General features: G+C 42.6%; 1 protein-coding gene and 1 long non-coding RNA gene across 2 annotated transcripts; one reads left to right on the forward strand and one right to left on the reverse strand.

Moving 5' to 3' along the window:
- Positions 1 to 1,729: 1,729 nt before the first annotated feature.
- Positions 1,730 to 4,286, reverse strand: LOC103600205. The gene is made up of 3 exons (XR_551373.1): positions 4,153 to 4,286; positions 2,094 to 2,233; positions 1,730 to 1,945 (listed from the first exon to the last, which is right to left on the reverse strand). It is a non-coding gene; the product is annotated as an uncharacterized LOC103600205 (long non-coding RNA).
- A 175-nt stretch (positions 4,287 to 4,461) lies between these two features.
- Positions 4,462 to 23,999, forward strand: TRIM27 (tripartite motif containing 27). Its single transcript, XM_008584452.1, has 8 exons — positions 4,462 to 5,007; positions 6,177 to 6,272; positions 8,826 to 9,056; positions 16,559 to 16,581; positions 18,516 to 18,631; positions 18,761 to 18,793; positions 20,428 to 20,454; positions 22,328 to 23,999. The coding sequence occupies exons 1-8, from the start codon at positions 4,588 to 4,590 to the stop codon at positions 22,921 to 22,923; spliced, it is 1,542 nt and encodes a 513-aa protein (XP_008582674.1). The 5' UTR covers positions 4,462 to 4,587; the 3' UTR covers positions 22,924 to 23,999.
- Positions 24,000 to 24,580: the final 581 nt, after the last annotated feature.

Genomic DNA, 24,580 nt, shown 5'->3' on the forward strand with positions numbered 1-24,580 from the left:
TGCTCAGGTCTGTTTCATAAGGACTTTCCACTTTTGGCTGAGGGAAGATGTTAGAAAGTGAAGAAGAGAGGGAAGAGATGAAAAGCTGGCCAGTTAGCATAGCTGGTTAGAGTGCAGCCTTATAAGACCAAAGTCACGGGTTGAGATCCTGGTACCGGCCAGCCGGCCCTTCACCACCCTCCCCAATAAAAGAGCTATTCCAGAGGGAAGAGATGAGGACCAGAGAGGATTTGTCCTTTGCCACATTTCACATACTATTCTGAGAGCCTATGGAGTCAAAAGGAGTTGTTTTAAAGAAACTGTGAAATTCAGGTCACAAATAGTGCTAATGCAAGACCTGTGACAGAAGCTGCTCATTGCCTACCCAATAGCCATTCTTACCTTCTTCTTTCCTTCCTTGCAGAACCCCGATTTTTATCCTGGATAGTAGTGTGCCTCCTAACTTCCTTTTGCAGTAGTTAGTGATGCTTAAGTGGAAGTTGACGTGGAGTAGAAGAGCCTTCTGAGAAAGATCTTCAAAAACAGAGTGATGATTTGTCCCAGTTTATCTGGGACACTATTTCCACTTGTTGTCCTCGTACAGCTATTAAAAGCACCCCCTTTCCCTCTCGAAGGTGTTTAAATTTGTGCAATGAATTAAATGGTTACCTTTAAAAAAAAGTGGGGGTTTCACTTAGTTGGGACAAGTGACCTTTTGCTCTTTCTCTTTCCCACCTGGGTTATAAAACTCCAGTAGTCATCTTGGACTATGAGATGACACTGAGGGTGGACACTATGCCCAAGAACATTAGAACAGAAAAATAGAAAGAGATTTGAGCCACTGAGGATGGTGAATCCAGTCATCTTGGACTATGAGATGACACTGAGGGTGGACACCATGCCCAAGAACATTAGAACAGAAAAATAGAAAGAGATTTGAGCCACTGAGGATGGTGAATCTGCCACACTAGCCCTGAAGTGCCTTCTTCTGGACTTTTTTACATGAGACAGATAAAAACTCTGCCATCTAAGCCTCTTATTTGGGTTTACCTAGGAGAACCTAATTGTAATGGATATAGGGCCCAGGTGACTACAGAGTCAGGACAGGGGAACGGAATATAGCTAACCTTACAGATGTTTCACCAGCATCCAGTTCACCCCACTCCAGAGTACCCATGAGGTTTCAGGATTTTGATTTCAAGAATGGGTCTTGACTGGCATAGACCTGTGAACATTATCTCAACCCCCCTGCTACACTGGTTCAGGGATAGGTAGTAAAACCAAACCTAAATCAATTTCTCTGTCCATGGTGATTAGTTCAGTAACAGCAAAATAGGGATTTGCTGGCTGGAAGAAGACATGGATGTTGTAATATAGAGAATTTTTAAAAAATTTATTTTGAGATAATTGTAGATTCACATACAGTTGTAAGAAATAATAGAGATCCAGTATACCTTTCACTCAGTTTCTCCCAATGGTAACTGCTGTGGATTGATTGAATTGTGCCCTCCAAATTTCATGTATTATAAGCTTAATTCCCATTGTAACTGTTGAGGGTGGGAAATCCTATTACATAATTATATAATTACCATCTATAATTAAAATTATATTAATTATATTTATATAATTAAAATTATATATAATCATGCATATAATTATATATAATTTATATTATATTATAATATTTTTATAATATATATCATTATAATTATGTTTTATATATAATTACATCATGGTGTGGCCTTGAAGAAGTGATTAGACTGTAGGACCATGCTGTAGTGAATTGATTAAAAATGTTGGTCATGGGTGTGGTTTGGAGGGCTTTAGAAAGACAGTGAATGAGGTTAATCTCGCCTCTCTGTGGTCCACCATTTTCTCAATGTGATGCTCGGTCGTCACTGAAGTCACACCAAACAAAGCCTTCATCAGATGCATTCCCTGGACTTTGGATTTCCAGCCTCTGAAACTGTAAGCAATAAATTTAATTTTCTTTATAAATCACCCAGTTCGGTGTATTTTGTTATGAGCACCAGAAAATGACTAACACAGTAACATCTTGCAAAATATAATACAATATCACAAACAGGAAGTTAACATTGATATCATCCACCAACCTTATTCAGATTTCACCATTTTTACATTCACACATGTACTTATGTGTGTTTAGTCCTATGCAATTTTATCACATGTGTAGATATCACATGTGACCATCTATCTCCACAAGTCAAGAAACAGAACTGTTATCACTCACCATCTGGCAAAAAAAAAGAAACAAAACTGTTTCATTACAAGGATCCCTCATGCTACGGACACCTCCTTCTCTCCCTTCTCCCTAAACGCCAGCAACAAATCTGTTCTCTATAATTTTTGACATATCAAGAATGCTATGAATGGAATCACACAGATTGTAACTTTTTGAGATTAACTTTTTTCACTCAGCATAATTCCCATGAGATCAATCCAAGTTGCTGCCTGTTTCAGTAGATCATTGGTTTTTAGTCCTGAGTATTATCATGATACGGATGTGCCAACAGTTTAGTTTAGCCATTCATCATTCAAGGCCATTTGTGTTGTTTCCAGGTTTGGCTATTACAAACACTGTTTAGTGCAGATTTTTGGGTAATCATAAGTTTCTACTTCTCTAGGATAAATGACCAGTGACATGCAGATTTGAGATTAAAAACTGCAGTGGCCATTTGGCTACTTCATCACTAGTGGGAATTGTTGCATTCATCCTGACACATTGTTGCGATAATTTAGGTCAGGGTAGAGTAATAGAAATTAAAATGAACAGGCAAGTTCAGTGAATTAAAATTCCATGAAATCTAGAGGATGAAGGAAAGACAGTAATCATTCAAGGAAGGGGGCTGGTAGAAATTACCAAGTAAAAATCTTCCCTTTCGCTACTCCTATCCCAATCTATCTACACCACCCATTTATTTTGTTCTACTCTTCCTTACCTCCAGGTCACCTCCCTCCAGGGGTTATAAGGGGTTGATAAATAAACACCATCAATCCTGAAAAACAAAGCCAACCTCCAGGCTGGCATCCCTGAGATATGGGGGGAGATGATGGGCAGTTTATCTATATATCTGCAACTCTCATATTTATACACTGTTTTGCAATACTTGTTAGTTCTTTTTGGAGTAAATCTGAATAGAAGCATCCTTTAATTCTTCCAGGTTTCAGTTTTGAGCCAGTTTCAAACCAAGACCAGACTATGGAGTGATCTAGCCCAAGTACTCCACATTTTTCTGGAAGTAGGTTAGGGCTATTTGGGCCTAGGATTTAAAAGACTAGGTACTCAGAGTGTGGTTTAGAAGGGGGATGTGGGATTGGGGTTGGTAAATCCATTTAGTTCCTCAGACTTCTTGCCCCGTAAGGAAGAGGACCAGAGTTCTGGAAACTGAAGCCCCTCTTGCTCAGACACAAGGCCTTTACTGAGAAAATCTGAAAGAAAACTAGGAAATACTAAGTCAGGGATGAGGAAGCAACAGAAAAGAGTTGGAAGTCTATTGGATAAGAGAACGGGCATTGTGAGAATCCAAGAGGTTGGGTCACCACAGGATTCTCAATCTCTCTATACTGTACGTCAGAAAGGAGCAAGCAAGTTTTAGGTACTACTGAATACAATAATCCTATGCAGTGGGTATTTTATTACTATTAAAAAATGAATAAACATTTTTAGGGCTCAAAAAGTAAAAGATATAATGAAGTCTACCTCATTGCTGGGGCATAATTATCATCCCCATTTCACAGGAGGAGAAACTGAGGCTCAAAATGGTAAATCAACTTGCTTGGGCATAGATGGGAAATGATAGAACTAGGCTTCTGCCCTCCAAAAATGTTACCGTCTGATAATTAAACCTTTCTTTTTCCTAACAAAATTTCAAGTGCCTATAAATGGGCTGTTTAACAAAGTGCATCACACATCAGGTGGGGCTCAGTCTGCTACCCCCATCCTCCGGACTCAGGGAGAGGCCAGATGGCTGCGCTTCCCAGTACTGTACCTACGCTGAGCCAGCTTTCTCTCGCAGGGGCTGAGGCCTGGGCACCAAGAGCAACCCGACAAAAGACTAGCGGTTCAGGCCCGGCGGCTGCGAGAGCTTGGAGGTGGGGCGGAAGCGTGCTGCCAGGGGTTACCCTGTCACCGCCGCGCCCCGCAGACATCACCTGCTCCTGCGACTAGGCTGGAGATCCCACACGTCCCGCCTTAAGGTGGCTAGCGGGGAGTCCCCGTCCTTTCCGGGAAGAAACAGCCCAGGCCCCGAGGCCACGAAACCGTGTCGCGCGCAGGAGGCGCGGGCCAAGCCCCGCCCCCCCCGAGCCGCCTCTTCCGCTCGCGCCGGGGTGGGGTCTGCGCGACCGCGGGGATCGGCTCGGACGCGGCCACGTTGTCCTGCGCGCTCGGCGCGCTTGGCCCAGTGAGCCTGACCCGTAATAACTTCATATAGCATACATTATACGAAGTTATCGCGCCCTCCGTCCGCCCCGCTCGCTTCCCCGCGCCGCCCAGTAGCAGCGAATCCGGGAGAGCAAAGGAGAGTTGGGCTCCGCGCAGAGCTCGGTGCCGGGGCCCATGCCCGGTCGCCCCTGTGGGCCCGCGCCATGGCCTCCGGGAGTGTGGCCGAGTGCCTGCAGCAGGAGACCACCTGCCCCGTATGCTTGCAGTACTTCGCCGAGCCCATGATGCTCGACTGCGGCCACAACATCTGTTGCGCGTGCCTCGCCCGCTGCTGGGGCGCGGCGGAGACTAACGTGTCGTGCCCGCAGTGCCGGGAGACCTTCCCGCAGCGGCACATGCGGCCCAACCGGCACCTGGCCAACGTGACCCAGCTGGTGAAGCAGCTGCGCACCGAGCGGCCGTCGGGGCCCGGCGGCGAGATGGGCGTGTGCGAGAAGCACCGCGAGCCCCTGAAGCTGTACTGCGAGGAGGACCAGATGCCCATCTGCGTGGTGTGCGACCGCTCCCGCGAGCACCGCGGCCACAGCGTGCTGCCGCTCGAGGAGGCGGTGGAGGGCTTCAAGGTGAGGCCCCGCGCGCGGACCCGGGAGGGGCGGGAGCGCGAGCGGACAAAGGAAGGAGAAAGCCAAAGGGGTTCCCTTTTTTCCGCCTAGAAAATGGCTGAGCCGGACGTGTGGTTCACAGCCGTCATTTCCTCTCTGTCCGCTCCAGAGCCTCCGCACTCAGATTTGGGAGGAAAACCTGTAGCTGGTGAGGAAGCCAAAAGTCTCCCCGCCCCCTCCCTCCTTTCCCCGTGTGCCCCTATGTTTCCGGGCTCACGGGCACGTTGTGCAATGGAGAAGCCCCCTTGACAATATAAAAGATGTGCGTAAAACCACGTACGTATCGAGAAGCTTGGAGACACTCATAGTCCCCTCGGCTCCCAGATAAACTCACATGTTAACTGGCTGTAAAATATCAAGCAGATGTCCATCACTTAGCCTATAAGCATTTCCCCAGCACTTCCTGTAATCTGTCCTGTTCTAGAAGCTCATGGAAAAGAACAGAGCTCTTTACTGTTCAAGTAAGTCATTTAACCACTATGAGTGTCAGGAGATAACACAGTTATGAAGATTAAGTGAAGTCGTATGACGTGTAGAGCCTTTTGAACAAACAGACTGGCACAGCTAAACAATAATATGGAAACAAAGTATTACATATAAAACAGTTGTAAGGTGACATTCAAGGAGTGATGCTGTGTATTTTCTGTATAGTTGAAGGCTTCAGGAATACATACACAATACATCCATGTTTAAATGTGAGTGTATTCATGCATAATTACATTTATTGAGTATTCAACTATATCATTTCACTCACTTTGGTAGGTTAAAAGATGGTGTTTACAAATGAGAAAAATGAGGGAAGTTAAGTCATTTTTTCAGTATCCCTCCGGAAGAGCTACAATTTAACTTTAAGCCTCCTATTCTAGTCACCTCACTGCTAACCCATGGAGTATCCTTACAGGGACAGGTAGGTGACTCGCTGTTCAGGACACCCAGAAATGGCCAAAGGAGAGGTGTAGTGGCCCCCTGTGCTCTGGGCCTTTCTCCAATGGGTAGCAGTGTGGTCTCAGGACAATCTCTAACCAGGGACTTGGCATCAGGAGTGTGGGTTCCATGGAATAAGCAGAATAGCTATGCTGATGGCTAAGATCTGCCTAATCTTGAGCTGCCAAACTGTTTGCTGTTTACAGGAACAAATTCAGAACCAGCTGGACCATCTAAAAAGAGTGAAAGACTTAAAGAAGAGGCGTCGGGCACAGGGGGAGCAGGCACGAGCTGAACTCTTGGTAAGGGTTGTTGGATTTCACAAATACCAATGCTTTCCCCCTAACCTTGTTCAGCCAGGTCACTCAGAACTTCTAGGTACAGGTGGAATGACCCCACATGTCAGTGAGAACTCACCTGGAGAACCAAAGGATTCCCCCATTTGGGGGGAAAAGAGTGGAGAAGCCAAGGTTGGACCTCTGGAAATCTGACCTGTTGATAAGGTTTAACCTGCTAGCTTTCTGTAGACCAGGGTTGAGCCTTGACAAAAGCTGAGACAGATGAAATTCTTGGGCACAGTTAACCTCCTTTGGTACCATTCTGCAGACAGGTGCTGATAGTGAATTTGTGTAAGCCCCACTGTTTTATCTCTAGTGTGTTCCTTTCTTGACAATGCCTTAATTCTGAATTTTCACTCTTCTGTCTTACCCCAGTCTCCCAAGGCCTTGGCAAATGGCTGATGTGATAATTCATGACAGAGGTATTTGGGAGTTTTGTTTTGAAAACAAACAAACAAACAAAAGCACAGAGATTTTTATAATATACACATATATCTACCAACTAGGTATTAAATTTTTTTTTTACTTGTTCCCAGCTGCAGATAAAAAATTTTTTGAACAATAAATAAAATATTGTAAATCTCCACCCATTAGAGGTATTTGCATCTGAAAAGCAAACTTCTAGACTAGTATCTAGTGTTATCTGGTGAGGAATTTTGTCAGTCCTGGCCAGGGTGTAGTTAAGAACTTCTGGTCTGGGAATTCATTCCCATAGTGTCCTTAGATCCCACCACTTGATCTGCCCACACAATCTGCTGAGACTTCCTTGCTTGAAAATAGGTCTGATGGATGGAAAATCTTCTCAGTGAACCTGAGCGGACTCCAATCATTATGGATGCAACTGTCCTGTCCTCTGTGGGAGGATTGTCAAAGGGAAGAGACAACACTTCACTGAGAATCAGGATACCTGGTCATACTTCTTAACTCTGACACTGGCTGATTATACAGATGTAGAGAGTGATACAACCTTTCTGAGCCTCAGTTCCCTCATCTGTGATATGGTTTGGACTAGACTGTGTACTCTAGCAAGGCTCGTACTCCCCTTTTCTCACTTGCAGTGGTGTGGGTATTTCTTTGGCTGTCACTTGAGGAATTGAGTTATTGGGGAAGGTGGGGAAGGGATGCTAAATTTTCTCTAATACAAAAAACAGTCTATGCCAGGCAGAATTGCCTTTATCAGGCTTCCAGGAGCACCCCCTTTGAGAAATAGCAGAGGACTTACCCAACTAAGAAGAGGCATGAACTTATGGAAAGGATTTATGAACAAAAGTATGTGTGCATTACTAAATTGCACAGTGAATGCCCCTAAGATGGGGGGTTAGAGGGTTGTCAGCTGGGGAAGGTTCTTAGGAATTGAATTTGGAACAGGTGTCAGCAAACTTTCTGTAAAAGGCCAGATAGTAAATATTTTTAGTTTTGTGGGCTGTATGGGCTTTGTCACAAATAATCAACTCTTGTATCTCAAAAGCTGCCATAGCCAGTACATAAATAAACGGGCATGGCTGTGTCCCAGTTAAACTTTACTTGACTCCTTGTTCAGAACAAAACTGTGCTAGAGTGCTGACAGTCGGGGGCGGAAAAGGAAGGAGAGACAAGGTTTCACAAACAAGTGAGCACCATGAGGGAACCATGGGGAAGCCACCACCACCACCCACTAGCCACCCAAAGCCAGCGGGCAGGGCAGGTGGTGAACACCCTTGAAGGCCAGATAAAGCATATGGATTACATATGAAGGGTCCAAGGAAACTGACCAAGGAAATTGTGCTTGATTGTTCCAAACTGTCCCCCACAGGGCACATATCTGATACGTCACTTTTCTTTGTGACAGTCTTTTATAGCTCCCTGTTGCAGTAAAGTTCTTACTCCTTAGTCTGCCAGGCAAGGTATGGTCTGGTCTTTCCTTAACTTTTTCTTTTTTTTGGCAGCTGGCTAGTGCAGGAACTGAACCCTTGACCTTGATGTTACAAGGCTGTACTCTAACCAACTGAATTAACCAGCCAGCCTTCTTACCTTTTCTGGCCACTCTCCTCAGCACTCGTGCTCCAGCCAGATAAAACCATTGCCTTCTCTCTCCACTCTTTTGCCTCTGCCATTTCTTTTGCCTGGAAAGCCCTCCTGCTCATCGCCTATGTGGATGGTGAACTCCTGTTCATCCTGCAAGACCCTGTGTGATCATTGTTTCTGTGAAGACTGTATCAGTTTCTCCCACTAAAGGTTGTCACCCTATCTTTAATTACCCATCCATGACTACATGTGTCACATGGACCTGAGTTTCACTTGATTGAGGTTCTTGAGGACAGGCAGTATGTCTTAATTATCACTGGGGTAACTCAGTTTCTGGCCATTATATATCCAGTCAGTAAAGACTGGAAATAATGAGTAAATGAACACAGTGCTTATTTTAGTGTCCTAGGACGAAATGATAAGGCCTTGGAGTAAGAAGTCAGGGGAGAAATATGAAGGGCTCTAGAGGTGAGCATTTCCTTTCCTCACTGCCCTTTCCTGTCATCTGCACAGAGCTTGACCCAGATGGAGAGAGAGAAGATTGTTTGGGAGTTTGAGCAGCTGTATCACTCCTTGAAGGAGCATGAGTATCGCCTCCTGGCCCGCCTCGAGGAGCTAGACTTGGCCATCTACAACAGCATCAATGGTGCCATCACTCAGTTCTCTTGCAATATCTCCCACCTCAGCAGCCTGATTGCCCAGCTAGAAGAGAAGCAGCAGCAGCCCACCAGGGAGCTCCTGCAGGTAAGGCTTGGAGAGCCCTGCCAAGACAGCTCCCACTAACAATTGTCTCCCTTCTTCACCAAGTAGTATCCAGGACCCACTGTCTCCTTGTTAACTCTGCGGGAGTAGCAAGGGCTCGCCAAGCTCTATATTGGGCATGTTGGAAGGAAAACATGTATGTTACAAGTTCTGGTTGACACAACTTGGATCATTCATGTTCACTGTGTCGTGCATGGAAAGGGCAAAAGGAAAACCTGATGCCCAGGCCTGCCCTGCACTGACAAGTGTTGTGATCACTGGCAAGGCTATTGACCTTTCTGAATCTTAATGACCTCATTTGCTTATTATGTAATGAGGGGCTTGGACAACACACCATTTAAAGACCTTCCTCATTCCAGTATCCTGTAATTGTAACGTATATATGTGCATTTCCACAGCCTCAAACATCAAGCACTTGAACAGGAGTGGTTAACCCAAGCAGTTCTATGATTTAACCGTGGTGGTGCAAGTGGTGAAGCTGCAGCAGCCTCACCCAGCAAGACCACAGGGAGTGAGCTAATGCCTGTCTGTTGATGGTTCGTTCCGTGCCTGTTGTCTGCTCTCGGTCAGGCACTACTGTAGACACTGGGATTAAGTGGTGAATATGCTTTCCTAAATTCTGTCCTAGTGTGGAGATCAGACAATAAGTGAACACTTATCACAGGTGTTGGTAAGTGCCATTAAGAGGGGATAATAGAATAAAGCAAGGATCCGCAAACTATGGCCCACCACTTGTGTTTGTATGTCCTGAGAGCTAAGTATGGGTTTTTACATTTTTAAATGGTTGGAAAAAATTAGAGGGATGTCCAGACGGTCCCTGACTTATGATGGTTTGACTTACCATTTTTTTGACTTTATGGTGGTGAGAAAATGATACACATTCAGCAGAAACCATCTTTGTTCTAGTCCCCATACAACCATTCTGTTTTCCACTTTCAATACAGTATTCAATAAATTACATGAGATATTCAACACTTTATTTTAAAATATTATAATATAAAATATAAAATTATAGAAATACTTTATTACTGTGTGAGATGATTTTGCCCAACTTTAGGCTAATGTAAGTGTTCTGAGCACATTAAGGTAGGCTAGGCTAAGCTATGATATTTGGTGGGTGAAGTGTATTAAATGCATTTTTAATACCATACCATTTTAGGATATTTTCAACTTATGATGGGTTTATTGGGATGTAACCCCATTGTAAGTTGAGGAGCATCTGTATTTCTTGATACATGAAGTGATATAAAATTCAGGTTCAGTGTCCATATAGTTTTATTGAAAGAAGCACAGTCATTTATGTGTTGTCTTGTTGGGCTACGCCCGGGCCGCCAGCCATTTTGGGAAAGTACCTCAGCCATTTTAAACTTGCTTCGGGCTGATTCTGGGAAACCGAAACCTAAGCGGAGAACTCAAAACTTAAAAGAACTAACTTCCGGGGTACGGTGACTCTGCACTTTTTCCTGCCTGCCCTGTCCTCACCCCTCCTCCCGGGTAGCAGTGTGTCAACTCCCTATTGGATAAGAACAAGGCCTTTTATGATGATATCCTTGACAATGAAGACTATCAACAACAATTTGAACAAGGAAAAAAGGCCCACCCTAATTACAGGGATGATCCATATTTTCAAAAGTTAAGGGGGGAAGCCCCTCAGACTTCCAAACAGTACCCCCAATTCTAAAGGCCACTGTCCATCCGGAGGCCCCAAAAATAAAATGGGCCCCGGGACCTCCAATTTGGGTGGAACAGTGGCCATTGCCTGCTTCCAAATTAGAACAACTGCACCTGTTAGTCAACCAACAATTTGAGTTGGGACATCTCCGTAGGTCCCTAAGCCCCTGGAATTCTCCTGTGTTTGTCATACAAAAAACCAATGGGTCCTGGAGGCCTCATCATCCCGCTCAGCCCCACAAGAGGTTACCGCCGGCTGGTCCGGGGTCCCTTCCCGCCCTGTGTTGTTGGTCCCCGGTGGCGAGGAACCAACATTGTCTGTCACTGCTTTTCTGCTACAACTGCAGCATTGAGTAGTTGTGACAGAGACTGTATGGCTCACAAAGCCTAAAATATTTACTGTCTTGGCCTTTTAAGAAAAAGTTTACCAACCCTTGCTTTAAAATAAGAGAAGACAGCTTGAGTCTTAATGAACATCAGTATTTAATTGCCAGGGAGTGAAGGAAGAGGTTGCAAAAAGTTGATCAGAGAGGCAGAATGAGGGCAGGAAGAAGGAATGTTTCGGGAGGGAGAGAATAGACTAGAGTAATGCAGCTGAGGTCAAATAATATCAGAGCTGATAGCCACTTGGTTTAAAAACATAGCCATCATTTGTGACCTTATGTACAACTTCACCCTGAAAAAATTCGGACAAAAACCATGTTAGGGAGAGCTGAGTGGTGATGGGGTGGGGTGAATGGAGATCAAGAATCAATGACTATTTCAAGAAGTATGACTATGAAGGGGATGTAAGAAAATACTTAGAGATGAGGTAGGATTGTGAGGTTTTATATATAGGGGATGCTTAAACTAGTTAAACATATTTTCAAAGTATGAGTGGGAGGAGCTTCTATGTTGTAAGGATTCAGATGAGGGAAGACATTGATGCTACAAAAAATTATGGGCCAATCAGCAACATGCTATCCCTGAGAAGGCAGGTGGGGATGGGAACTAAAGTATATGTGCAGGCGTTAGTTTCAGAAGGTCCTCTGTTGTATGGGAAGAAATTATTGTTTTCAGAGTATGGTCTGTGAGACATAGTAGGATTGTTTGGTCAGAGAATATTCACTTATAGTGAGGCTGTTCTGCCCTGTTGTGTGACTTTCTTGTCTGCTGTGCTTTCTCCGATTGTGACTACTCTGTTGTAGGCACTAAGAAAGCAGATAGTTGAGCAGAGCTCAAGTAGGGTTGGGGTTTTGCAAGATGGATTTGAGGGTTTTTTAAAATTTATTTTTATTGTAAAATAAACATAACATAAATTTAACCATTTCAAAGTATACAACTCTGTGGTACAAAAATAGCATTTAGTAAATTCACAGTGTTGTACAATTATCAGCCAGTATGTAGATCCAGAACACTTTCATCACCCCAAGAGGAAACCCCATACCATTAAGCAATCAACGGATTGCAACCCTCAGTGTCGCCCCCGTACCGGACCAGGACCGGCAACGGGATCGCAACCCTCGGTGTTGCTCCCGCGCCTCGCTCAGCCAGTGAGCGGGAACCGGTCTGTATGTGGGATCCGAACCCTCGGGCGGGAGCGCCGCCAACGCTTCCCAAGCAGCGCACTATCCAGTGTGCCACCGGGCCGGCCCCAGCAATCACTTCTTATTCCCTTCTACCCCGCCCCTTGGCTCTGGATTTGTCTATTCTGGATATTTGATATAAGTGAAATCATACAATATGTGGCCTTTTTGTGTCTGGCTTCTTTCACTTAGCATAATTTTAAGATTCATTCATATTGTAGTATGTATCATCATTTCACTTCTTTTTATGGCTGAATAATATTCCATTGTATAGATGTATATTACATTTTGTTTATTCATCAGTTGATGGACGTTTGGGTTGTTTCTACCTGTTGGCTCTTGTGACTAGTGCTGCTGTGAACATTAACTAAATAAGATGATTGACAAATTTGTGTGTCATCCTTGTGCAAGGAGCCATGCTAATTTTCTCTGCCTGGTTCCCATTTCGGTATATCTGCTGCTGAAGCGAGCACCATACTTAAGGTTTTAGAACTTTCTTTAAAGGCAGAAGGTATTTGTGAAAATATTTTTGAACAGATAGATCATGAAATTGAAGGTGGATGATGAGGAAGGAGAAAGAAAGGGAGATTATGGACTCAATGAAGGGGGAGGGTTTTGATGATTATCAAAATTTCTTTAAAGGCAGAAGGTATTTGTGAAAATATTTTTGAACAGATAGATCATGAAATTGAAGGTGGATGATGAGGAAGAAGGAGAAAGAAAGGGAGATTATGGACTCAATGAAGGGGGAGGGTTTTGATGATTATCAAAGAGGGCTTGTGGTGGAAATCATTGGAAAAACAAGCTGAATCTTACTTAATGGGAAATACTAGAGTCATTCCCATTGAGGACAAAGACAAGGCAACATGCCCACTATCATCTACATCTATTTAATATTGTACTGGAGGTTTTAACCAATTCAGTTACGGGAAAACAATTAGAGGCATAAGAAATTGAAAAAGAAATTAACATACCGAAATCATATGCACAGGTAACAGCCCCTAGAAGATATATTAGAAGACAACACCTGTTTCAAATTGCAAAAAAAAAAAAAAAAAAAAATTAAAAAACCTGTGAATAAACTTAGAAGAAGTGTACAAAAACCTGTGTGGAGAAAATTATAAAATCCTCCTGAAAGACACAAAACAGACTTGAACAAATAAAACAGTATTCCTTCTTCTTAGATAAGACATCTTGGCTCCAAGTTGTCAGTTTTTCAAATTAATAAATTTAATAAAAATTTATTATTAAATTCTAATAAAAATATCAATAAGCTTTTCTTCTGGATCTAGACAAATTGATAGTAAAGTTCAGATAGAAAAATAAGTTCATAAAAATAGCTGGGATACACTGGTAAAGAAGAGCTGTGTGGGGAGAACTGGCCCTACTAGATACTAAAACATACTACAAAACCTATATAATAATAATTATTAATTTTTGGCAGCTGGACTGTACAGGGATTGAACCCTGGACCTTGGTGTTATCAGCACCATGCTCTAACCAATTGAGCTAACCAGCCGTCATAAAGCACCAATGAATAAAACCGCACACCCATTGTAACAAGTCAAAGGTTTTTAACAAGTCAAAAGACTGTGTCAAATTAAAAGAAAATATTAGCTCTAGGGCTGGCCGGTTAGCTCAGTTGGTTAGAGCTTAGTGTTGTAACACCAAGGTCAAGGGTTTAGACATAATAGCTCTAATATAAAAAGAGCTTTTTAAAATTGAGGGTGAAAAGATTAAAATTCTATAGGAAAATGTGCAAAAGACACAAACAGGCAGGTTGCAAAAGACATATAAAATTGGCCTGTGCACATATGAAAAAATGTTCAACTGCACTTATAATAAGGCATAAACAAATTAAAGCCACACTAAGATACCCTATATTACCCATTAAATAGCAAAAATTTTTTGACTTAATACACTGTTGGCAAAGATGTGGAAGAGACACTTGTGTGGGTGGGAATGCAAAATTGTACAGCCCCCCCCCCCTTTTTTGTTCAGCCCTTTTGAAGGAGAATTTGGTAATATTTAATAAGACTGTACAAGGGTAGTTCAAAAAGTTCATGGAAAGATTTGTATTGTTTGTATTATCTTTCAATGCTATTTTTCCATGAACTTTTTGAAGTACCCTGTGTGTGTGTGTGCACATACACACAGACTTTGTTCAAGAATCCTGCTAGGAATTTACATTGAAGATATACCTAAGTATGAAAAATGTTTTAAATTACATATGTACAGTGTTACTTGCTGCAACATTATTTGTAATTCCAAATATTGGAAATAGTCTAACTTCCAAACCTAGAAGGTTTCTTTAGTCAGTTATGCACAATGAAATGCTATGCAACTGTAGAAAAAATAAGAATGATACTTATAAACTGATATAGACTGGTTAACATGATATGTTGCTACAGGAAGAAATCAAAGTGTAAAATATGGAGTATGCTACTTTTTGTGTAAGAAAGAAGGGGGAATTGAAAAATATATGCATCTACTTATTTTTGGAAAAGAAACTGGAAGGATAAACCAGAAAATGATGGGGAGAGGAGAGAATGTGATGGGAGGGGATGGAGAGAAAATGACAGGGACTGTCTAGCCAAGTCTCTGACTTTTTGAGCACCAAAATAAATAAGAACTGTAATGGATTATTACCCATTGAATAAAATAAGAATTTATGAGTCTAGGCTGGTTCAAGTATAATGGTGTTTACAACTAATTGATCACAAGCAGTTGCAGATTCCTTTGTTCCTTCTCCACTCCCACTGCTTCACTTGACTAGCCTTTTTTCTTTTTTAAAAATACTTTTTATTTTGAAATGGTTTAATTGACCAGCCTTTTAAAAAAAAATTAAACAAAACTATGAGTCCATACTAATAATAAATAAGGGAAAATTTTTCCTTCCAGAAGAATGCCAGCTAAGTAGTATAGAAAGAATTTTGATGTTAGAAAATGACCATTTGGGGGCCGGCCCGGTGGCGCATTGCGCTAGTGCGCCGCTTGGGAAGCGCGGTGGTGCTCCCGCCGAGGGTTCGGATCCCACATACAGACCGGTTCCCGCTCACTGGCTGAGCGAGGCGCGGGGGCAACACCGAGGGTTGTGATCCCGTTGCCGGTCCCGGTCCGGTACGGGGGCAACACTGAGGGTTGCGATCCGTTGCTGGACACGGAAAAAGACAAAAGACAAAAAAAAAAAAAAAAAAGAAGTATCAATGCATGCTAAATCTAAGGTGGAAAGTTCAGTGAGGATTGGAAGTATCACTTATAAATTATGTATTTGTTACAAAAGGGAAAATAGTAACTGTATAGTGATCAAAGTTAGTTTTTTCAGTTAGAGTCAAGCAAATGTTATGTACCTTTAGAAGGACACAACATACGCTAGTCAAAGATGGTGCAACCTAACTTTAATTATGAGGGAAATATCTGACAACCCCAAATGGAGGGACATTCTGTAAAATAACTGGCTTGTATTAAATAATGTCAGTACCTCAAAAGCCATATTGGTGCTGAGGAACCACTCCAGTTAAAGACATGTGTTGTGATAACTAAATGCAATGGATTACTGGAGGAGTAAGATAGCTGTAAAGCACATTATTAAGACAGTAGATTAAATTAGGATATGGACTATGAGTTAGATAAACATACCAGTATTTCATGTCCTGACTTTGATAACCGTACGGTAGTTATGTAAGAAAATGTACTTGTTCTTAGGAACAACACATGGACATATAAAGGGATGTAATGCAGACAGTGGACCTTGAGTGGTTCTGAAGATAAATATGTCATGTATATATATATTACATATGAGAGGGGAGAGAGATAAAATAATAAACCAAATCAAATGAACAATTAAAGGTTGGTAAATCTAGGAAAAGAAAATACAGGAGTTCTTTGTACTACAGCTTTTCTGTGTATTTGAAATTATTCCACCGTAAAAAGAAAGCAAGCTGGACAGGTAGGCAGTTGAGGTCCAAGTGTAGGATTCTTTAATTAATAAGTTTGAAATCATGAAATCCTTGGCCAGTGGATGGTAGGTACAGAAGGAGGGCATAGGGAATGCTGGTGTAGCAAATAGTGTGCATCACAGTTTCCTCTGCCTGATTTTTAGCTCCTTGAGACTGTTATGATGCAGTGATCCTCCTTAGTTTCCCTCAGGATGGCCAGCCCGTGGTTGGGTTTTCAACAAACATCTGTGAAATAAAACTGGACTTCTGAGTAAGTTCTCATGGTTATCCTCTCTTTTTTCTCTTGTAGGACATCGGGGACACATTGAGCAGGTACAGTTTTCTCTCCTGGTAATGTTAAATCAAGCACGGAAGATTGTCTCCTCTACATTTGTAAATCCTGAAAGGAGCCCAGAGCCTGAGATGGACATCTTACTAAATTGACACATATACTACCGTCCCTGAAGAGAGTCACTAATGTACAAGGAATAGATGAACTAGCTCTTTTCAGTAAAACTCAGGAATTACTGACAAATTGTGGGGTAGGGGTGAGGGGATCGGGGGTTCACTTGGGAGAATGCTGGTAGTTTAGGGGTATGAGGACACTTCCATGGAGAGAATAGGGACTTACTGGGACTTGGGCAGACTACAAGAGTTGCTTATGGCTGTAGCTTCTTATGCATTTCAGAATCCTTTTCCTTTCATTATCGTTTTTTTTTTTCCCCTATAATGGAGGAAATAAGGCCTAAGGAAGGTGTGACTGGCCTACGGTTACATAATTCCCGATGAGCCACCTGGATTCTGGCTCTTATCCTCATTACTCCTCTACTGTATCATCAGACTGAAAGTGAGGAAGAGCTCCCTGGGATTTGGGACATGACAGAAGAGGGAGAGCTTGAATGGAGTAAGAAGCCAGGGCAGAGTTGTATTTGTAGGACGGATGGTGAGGGCAAATGGGATAGGCCTTGGGAAGATAAATGTTTGGTGCAAGAGTATCTAAAGGGATGGAGACTGGCTGAGGGAGCTGGACTTTGAAGTTCATTAAAATCCCGTGTGGTGAAAGTCTTCCAGAGGAAAATGCAGCTTGACTATGTGGGAACATTTGAAGAGATGGGGAAGGGCCTCATAGATGGGGTAGTTTGGCTGGGAGGTTTATGTGGATAGAATCACATTGATAGAATTAAGGTTCTTGAGGGCCTCTGGGATGGAGATAAGTTGGAGCCTGTACCAGTCCCAGCCAAATAACACAAAAGATATTCCCTTTACCTGCTATGTTTTTGATGGCAGTCTAGCTCTCACCTGACATGGAGGTAGATTTCTGAGACCTCAGCAATTCTTGACTTTAAAGATTGGGTTTAGCTATATGAGATAGGAAAACCCAAATTTCATTGGCTTAAGGCTTAAACATAATAAAAATATATCACCATATAAGAAAGGTAGTTAGGTAGCCTGGGGCTGGTGTGGTAGCACCAGTGATCCTCAGAGACTCAAATTTCCTCCAGTTCACTGTTTTACCATTCCTAATGTGGTCCTCATATGTGGGTACTTCAAAAAGTTTGTGGAAAAGTAGAATGAAAAGATAATATGAATCTTCGATGGGCTTTTTCAAGCACCCTGTATAGTCCATGATAGCTGCTACAGTGCTAGCCAGGAGGAGGGAGATAAATCTCATCATATTACTTTTTAAGGAGACTTCTCAAAATACCATGAGGTACTTCTTATTTCTCAATGGCCAGAACTCAGTCACAAGGTCACGTCTAGCTACAAGGGAGACTGGTTGGCCATGAGCCATAAAATTTGGAAGATGGGAGGAGGGTTATAGAGGAGGCTGCTAGCAGTCTGTGCCGTAGATGCCCTCATAGAGGTGGGGAAATTGCGTATTGTCCCCCGGGGTGCCTGTCTCTCCATATTAGGGAACCTGAAGATTATGTGTATAGTTCCCCACTGTAAATATCAAGCACTTTGTCATGGAATCTAGTGTTTTCTGACAAGGGCAGCCTCATTTTCAATTTAATTCAGTAAATCTTTGAGAACTTGCTATTTGAAAAGCCTTGAACTGGGTGCTTTGGAGGATATAAAAATGAGTCAGATGTCTCCCCTGTTCTGGTCTAGAGGATCATAGTCCAGGAAGAGAAGATGGGAAAAGCTGCTGTGGCTTGTTTTAAAGACTGTCCACCTGTGTTTGACAGTTTAGCCCAGGCCCTGTCCTGGTCCCTAGAAGATAGTGGAATTAGAGAAGGGATTCACTCATGTTTTTTTAAATTTAGGGCTGAAAGAATCAGGATCCCTGAACCCTGGATAACACCTCCAGATCTGCAAGAGAAAATCCACATTTTTGCCCAGAAGTGTCTGTTCTTGACGGAGAGCCTGAAGCAGTTCACAGGTAATGTGAGAAGAGTTATCATGAGCGGAAATGGATTTATACTCTGGGTATCTTTCTATTGCCTGAAAGAATATGCTTTCTAGCCAGAAAGTGGGATGCAAACTTTATCTTCTCTTTTTCTCTCCTTAGAAAAAATGCAGTCAGATATGGAGAAAATCCAAGGTAAATTTATCTACTCACTGGGCTTTGGATGTTGAATTGTCCTGGGAAGAAGAGCATACATCCTTAAGTGTGGGAGGATGGGACGAGGGTGATACCCACAGCCAGCCTTCCCTGGTATTTTGTGTCTTCTTTTTGTCTTGTTAATTTTTTCAATTAATAACTTCTTGTTCTAATTTGAAGTCTGTTAACTATAGTATAATCAGTCAGTTCTCAATCTACATTGATGGAGGAGAAAATAGCCAATCCAAAAATTAATTAATACAGAATTAATTTGATTTTTTCTTATTGGGAAAGAAAATAAACAGGAACTATCTTAGTTACCTTTCACTTGAGCCAGTATTTACAGTTGTAATTTATTGAGCTCCTACTGTTGGTGGGCACAGCTGCCAACCAGGACAGGAGGAATTGAGCAGAACTCAGGACAGGACGACAGAGGCAGCTCCACGGGGGAAGTGGTTAGGAGCAGGCATTCCAGAATCAGGCGGCCTGGGTTCTGGGCCCAGCTCTGCCACTTCATACGAACTCTGTGATACAATTTCCTCATTTGTAAAATGAGAAGAATAGTTGTTACCTCATAAAGTTCTATCAGCGCCACATTCTATCAAGTGAGCTAACCAGCCTACCGCCTGATAAAGTTATAAGAATTAAGATTACTTACCATTTCTAAAACCTTTAGAATGAAGCCTGACACACAATAAGCCCTGTCTTTCTGTTTATTAAATAAAGAGGTTTAGGCATTTGAGAGAAGCTTTTCCAAATCTAAACTTTTCTACTTATGGGCCACATTCAGTTAGGAGTTGGCCATGTCCTGAATACCAAAATTTCTAGGCAGTCTGGTAGAATCTGAAATATTTATATTTAAGTAAACCCTGTTTCTTATTATTACAAATTACAAGCCCACATAATCTTTGATGATCTCCTATAATGTATGCTGAAACCATATTTGCATTGTATTTTCTTAGATATATACTTTTTTGGCATCTAGCAACATAAATTTAGGGGACACCAAGGTGTCCTCTACAAGCAAGACAAATGGGGAAAAACTCTGTTAATGTAGTGAATAATACCAGAAGTGGTTAGTTCAGACATGACTTTCTTTGATTTGGCTCTCATTTACTTCTCCTACTCTTTTCTTGCCACTTAAAATGCTCATTGAGAACATGTATGAAAATGCTTTGTCAACTGTAAAGTGCTTTATAAGTGAGTGGTCTCATTTGCCCTAGAGTGGCAATGGGTGTCACTTGAGCCACCCAGGCCCTAGAATGCAGATGGCTTATGAAAGCCAAGAATTGTGTATGACATGAAGTTGGAATCATGTTTCCCCTTGCAGAGCCAGCTGGCTCACTGGAGAGTGGAATTCTTGATCTTGGCTTAGTTTTATCCTATTCTACTAATCTCATGCATGTGGTTATCCTTCCACCCAAGGCTCTCAATCTCTCTTCCCTTAAAGTTCTTGTCTGGATGATGGAGTCATACGATGTATGAAGAAATCAGTGCATGGCTGACAATAGGAGTTATGGAGTTTCTAGCGGAGACCACTGCTTTATGATGACTAACCAAAGTTCCCTCAGTTACATATTTCCTGGAAATATTCATAAGACGTCCATAACTTCTTTTCTCTTTTGTTCTTTCAGAATTGAGAGAGGCTCAGTTATACTCAGGTAGGTGATGGGAGAAAAAACATATTGGGAAAAGGAGTAAAAAATCCATGTGAACCAAACTACTATTGTGAATGATTCAGGAAATTTTCTAAGTTTGGATTCTGTAGGTTACATGTGTAAAAATGATAAACAACAACAACTGCAAAAATCCACTGGGGTTTCTGTGTGTTTACAATATCTTTGCCTCCTGAAATGCCTCAGAGCTGAAGCCATAGGGAGAAATCAATCTCAGGTGTTACGAAGGATTGTAGAGTAGAAACTGCAATTCTCCAAAAAGTAGAGCATTGCTGGTACACTGCTGTGCCTGCCCAGTCTCAGGGCAACGTGCAATTTGCAACAAGAGGCGATTGAGCTCAGCTCTTATTCTGAGTGCTAGAGAGAGTCCACGAGCCTTGTGTCATCCCATCAGTGGGCCTTGGGGTGAAGGTTGAAACTCCTCCTCCCCTTGACAACCACTTTCACCTTACAGTTCAGAGAGACTAGGTAAATCTGCAATCCCAGTGGCACTCAAATCTGAGGTGCGTACTTTCCACAGTCACACAGCCACCTTCTGTGTGAATCCTGTTCATGAAGAGAAGGACTACATACAATGGGTCTTCATTCATTGGTGTCCACTGGCTGTGGTCCATATTTAATTCTTTCAGTGAGTATTAACTGAGTACCTTGCTTACGTCCAATACTGTCAAACATTGTGTAGGGTACTTTAGAGGGAAGAAAAGCATATGAGACACCTTCCTACCCTTGGAGTTTACATCGTTTGGTTGGAGGTATGAGGTGTAACCATGACATAAGAAAGAGATGGGCAGCTGTTGTGGACAGATTGTTGATCCAAGAACTAAGGGTTCTTGGATTTTGGGTCACTTCCACCAGTTGCCTGTCATAAATATTTTGTGGGAGACATTTAGCATGTCTGGATTTTGATTTCTGAGAGATAATGTTTGGGAATCTTCCTCCTGAACAAGGTGTGAAGAGCAAATGAGGGAATATATCAGTGCTTTTAAAGCAGGAAAGCACCACATGATTGCAAGATACTGTAATACTAAATACTGGAGGAGATGACATGGGTGATACACAGTTTTAGATTTAAGAGCAGGAACAGTGTAATGGCTTGGGCTGATAAAGAAAAACTTTGAGGAAGATGTGGGTCTTACAGTGGACATTAGAAGAAGGTGCATAGGGTTTGGATGTGCAAAGTAAGGCTCTCATAGAATGGGTGAAAGAGTGTTTTAAAAGGTGGGCAAATTGGTACAGGTTCTCAGTCCCTTACCCATAATTCCCAAATCCCAAATCTCTGAAAGCCAAAAGCTTTTTTATTATTTTGCAGCAAATTAATTATGATGGCAAAATCTGAATTTATGTGGGACTATTTAGAGTCTTTATCCTACAGGATATTTCACAGCAGATCTATTAATCTATGATCTCTGCTGTTTCACAGCAGATCTATTAATTTTTGATTCTAGAGTGCTGTGCCAGACCCTGCCTATCTAAAATCTGTAATATTCTGAATTCTGTGAAACTTTTGCCCCCTGAAACTTTCAGATTAAGGGATTGTGAACATGGTAAAAAAAACAAAACAAAACAAAAAAAACCCCTTAAATTCAATTTATAATGGATATTGTGACTTAAGATGTTAAAGAAAGGGGTTAGGGGTAAAATTTTAGTACTTTAATATGTCCTGGCTTAAAAAAGGTAACAAGTTAATCCAAGCAGTAGTTTTTGAAATGTGAGCTTTAGGATGTATTTCATCATACAATGAATGCAATCTCTGGTGGGGAGCTCTGATTTTTACCTCAGGGTGGTAGGTGAAAGGTTGAGTGTTCTAGAGTGGGCTCTCCTGGCCTTCAGGCTGACCCTCTCCTCTGTGTCTCTGCAGTGGACGTGACTCTGGACCCAGACACAGCCTACCCTAGCCTGATCCTCTCTGATAATCTGCGGCAAGTGCGGTACAGTTACCTTCAACAGGACCTGCCCGACAACCCTGAGCGGTTCAATCTGTTTCCCTGTGTCTTGGGCTCTCCATGCTTCATCGCTGGGAGACATTATTGGGAGGTAGAGGTGGGAGATAAAGCCAAGTGGACCATAGGTGTCTGTGAAGACTCAGTGTGCAGAAAAGGTGGAGTAACCTCGGCCCCCCAGAATGGATTCTGGGCAGTGTCATTATGGTATGGGAAAGAATACTGGGCTCTTACCTCCCCAATGACTGCCCTCCCCCTGCGGACCCCTCTCCAGCGGGTGGGGATTTTCTTGGACTATGATGCTGGCGAGGTCTCCTTCTACAACGTGACAGAGAGGTGTCACACCTTTACCTTCTCTCATGCTACCTTCTGTGGGCCTGTCCGGCCCTACTTCAGTCTGAGTTACTCGGGAGGGAAGAGCGCAGCTCCTCTGATCATCTGCCCCATGAGTGGGATTGATGGGTTTTCTGGCCATGTTGGGAATCATGGTCATTCCATGGAGACCTCTCCTTGAGGAGCCAAAGTCCGGCCAGAGGGAGCTGTTGGCCATATCCCTATCCCAGGTTCAAGGCATCTTGTTGCCTTGCCGCTTCCTATCACGGCTGGATATCCTTACCATTTTCTGTGCTCTCACAGTGGCAGACAGGATATCCATGTTCTCTACCATCCTTTCCTTTCCCATGCAAATTGTGAGGTGTAATGAGAAGTATCAAGATTTCCCAGAAAAAAAGCCAGGGCTCCACCTCCAGTGTTTCAGACTTCTTGGTTTTACACATTACTGGAGGGAATAAAGAATAAGGATTATCTTTGGATTTGGAGAGCCGTTTGAGATACTTATACCTTCTTGGCTCAGCCTGACTTCCTCTGGTTCAGCCCCACACAGTGATCATGGGTATTTGCTGTTATTTCTGGACTAGGGCTCCTAGTCCTATTTCTGAGAAACTAGAATGGAAACTACAAGGCCCTGTCAGCATGGCTCCCTTATCCCAGTTTTTCCTTCTGGGAATAGTACCTCTACCCCTGATTCCCAATCCACTGTACTTTTGTTAACTCTATTAAAGAGTTCTGTATGTGTTTTGGTTAGTTACAGTTATTTTACAATAATGGTGGGAAATGGCCCCACCTCTGTTATGAGATAATGTTCTAATCAATGTCTCTTTGCCTCTATCTTTTCTGAGGGCTTTGCTCCCTTCATTCTAAGGAAAGGTGTATCCTGATGCTGGGTACACATCATTCAGGATAACTTTCTGCCCAACACCATCCACTGTTTCTAGATCCCCTTCCAGTCACGTTTGTTGACTGGCAGGCGTTCATATACCATCACTGGAAGGATACTGGGGCAGTATTACAGGGATTCATTGACTTCATGCCTTGTTTTCTCCATCACCTCTGAAGGATGGGAGAATTGGCTTTTATAATGTGCGTGCCATCAAGGGGCAGCTCCATCCCCATGGCCGTTGGATCATGAAACAGCCTAGGGTCAGAAGGCTAAGACAGATCACTTTGAGCAAGCCTCCATGATGGTTCTTAGTCCTGCTTCTCTTTGGGTACATGCTTCTATGTTTAAAATAAAGTGAATATGGATGTTTACATTGTTGTCCGGGTCTTGGTAGGATTGGGTTTGCAGATGTCAAGGGTGGGGGATTGGGGGAAGGGGTAGGAAAAGGTTAATAGTGTTGATTTCCCATATGGGTCTAGAATCTCATTCTGGCCAATATTTTACTTCCAACTGGGTGTTAAAACTACTGTCTCAGTACTTTATCACTACTTTCTAATGGTGGTGAGAAAGTAGTGTTGGACACTCCTAGCCTATAACTGTTGTATTGGTTAATTCTGTAATTTCACTAGGAGAGTGTTGTCTCAAGTTCCTTTAATAATTGGCAGTGGGATAATGCATCAATGCTTGGTATGGATCAGAGTGCCCCAAACTTCCTTTCCAACTCAGAACCACCAGCCCACGCCCTTGGAGTCACAGAGTTACCATGTGCTGAGGAGGAAAGATCAAACTGAGAGAATAGTTCTATTCCTAGGGATTTGGATCTTTTCCACTTTTGGACATGGTCTCAGTACAAGATTCTATGGCCTATACTTAATCTTGTACCAGGCATTGGGGTTCCATGGCTGAACATCATGAGTTGGTAATATCATGTCCTAATTCTTCACTAACTTAT

This window comes from Galeopterus variegatus, unplaced genomic scaffold (assembly GCF_000696425.1).
Source record: "Galeopterus variegatus unplaced genomic scaffold, G_variegatus-3.0.2 Scaffold3262, whole genome shotgun sequence".
NCBI classification, from domain to species: Eukaryota; Metazoa; Chordata; class Mammalia; order Dermoptera; family Cynocephalidae; genus Galeopterus; species Galeopterus variegatus.

What these genes read in the sequence shown, in the direction of transcription:
- TRIM27 (XM_008584452.1), top strand. Translation starts at nt 4,588, where the DNA reads ATGGCCTCCGGGAGTGTGGCCGAGTGCCTGCAGCAGGAGACCACCTGC. An exon ending in AGGCACGAGCTGAACTCTTG is followed by an intron (nt 6,273 to 8,825) that starts GTAAGGGTTGTT and finishes TCATCTGCACAG; the next exon opens with AGCTTGACCCAGATGGAGAG. An exon ending in AGAGGCTCAGTTATACTCAG is followed by an intron (nt 20,455 to 22,327) that starts GTAGGTGATGGG and finishes GTGTCTCTGCAG; the next exon opens with TGGACGTGACTCTGGACCCA.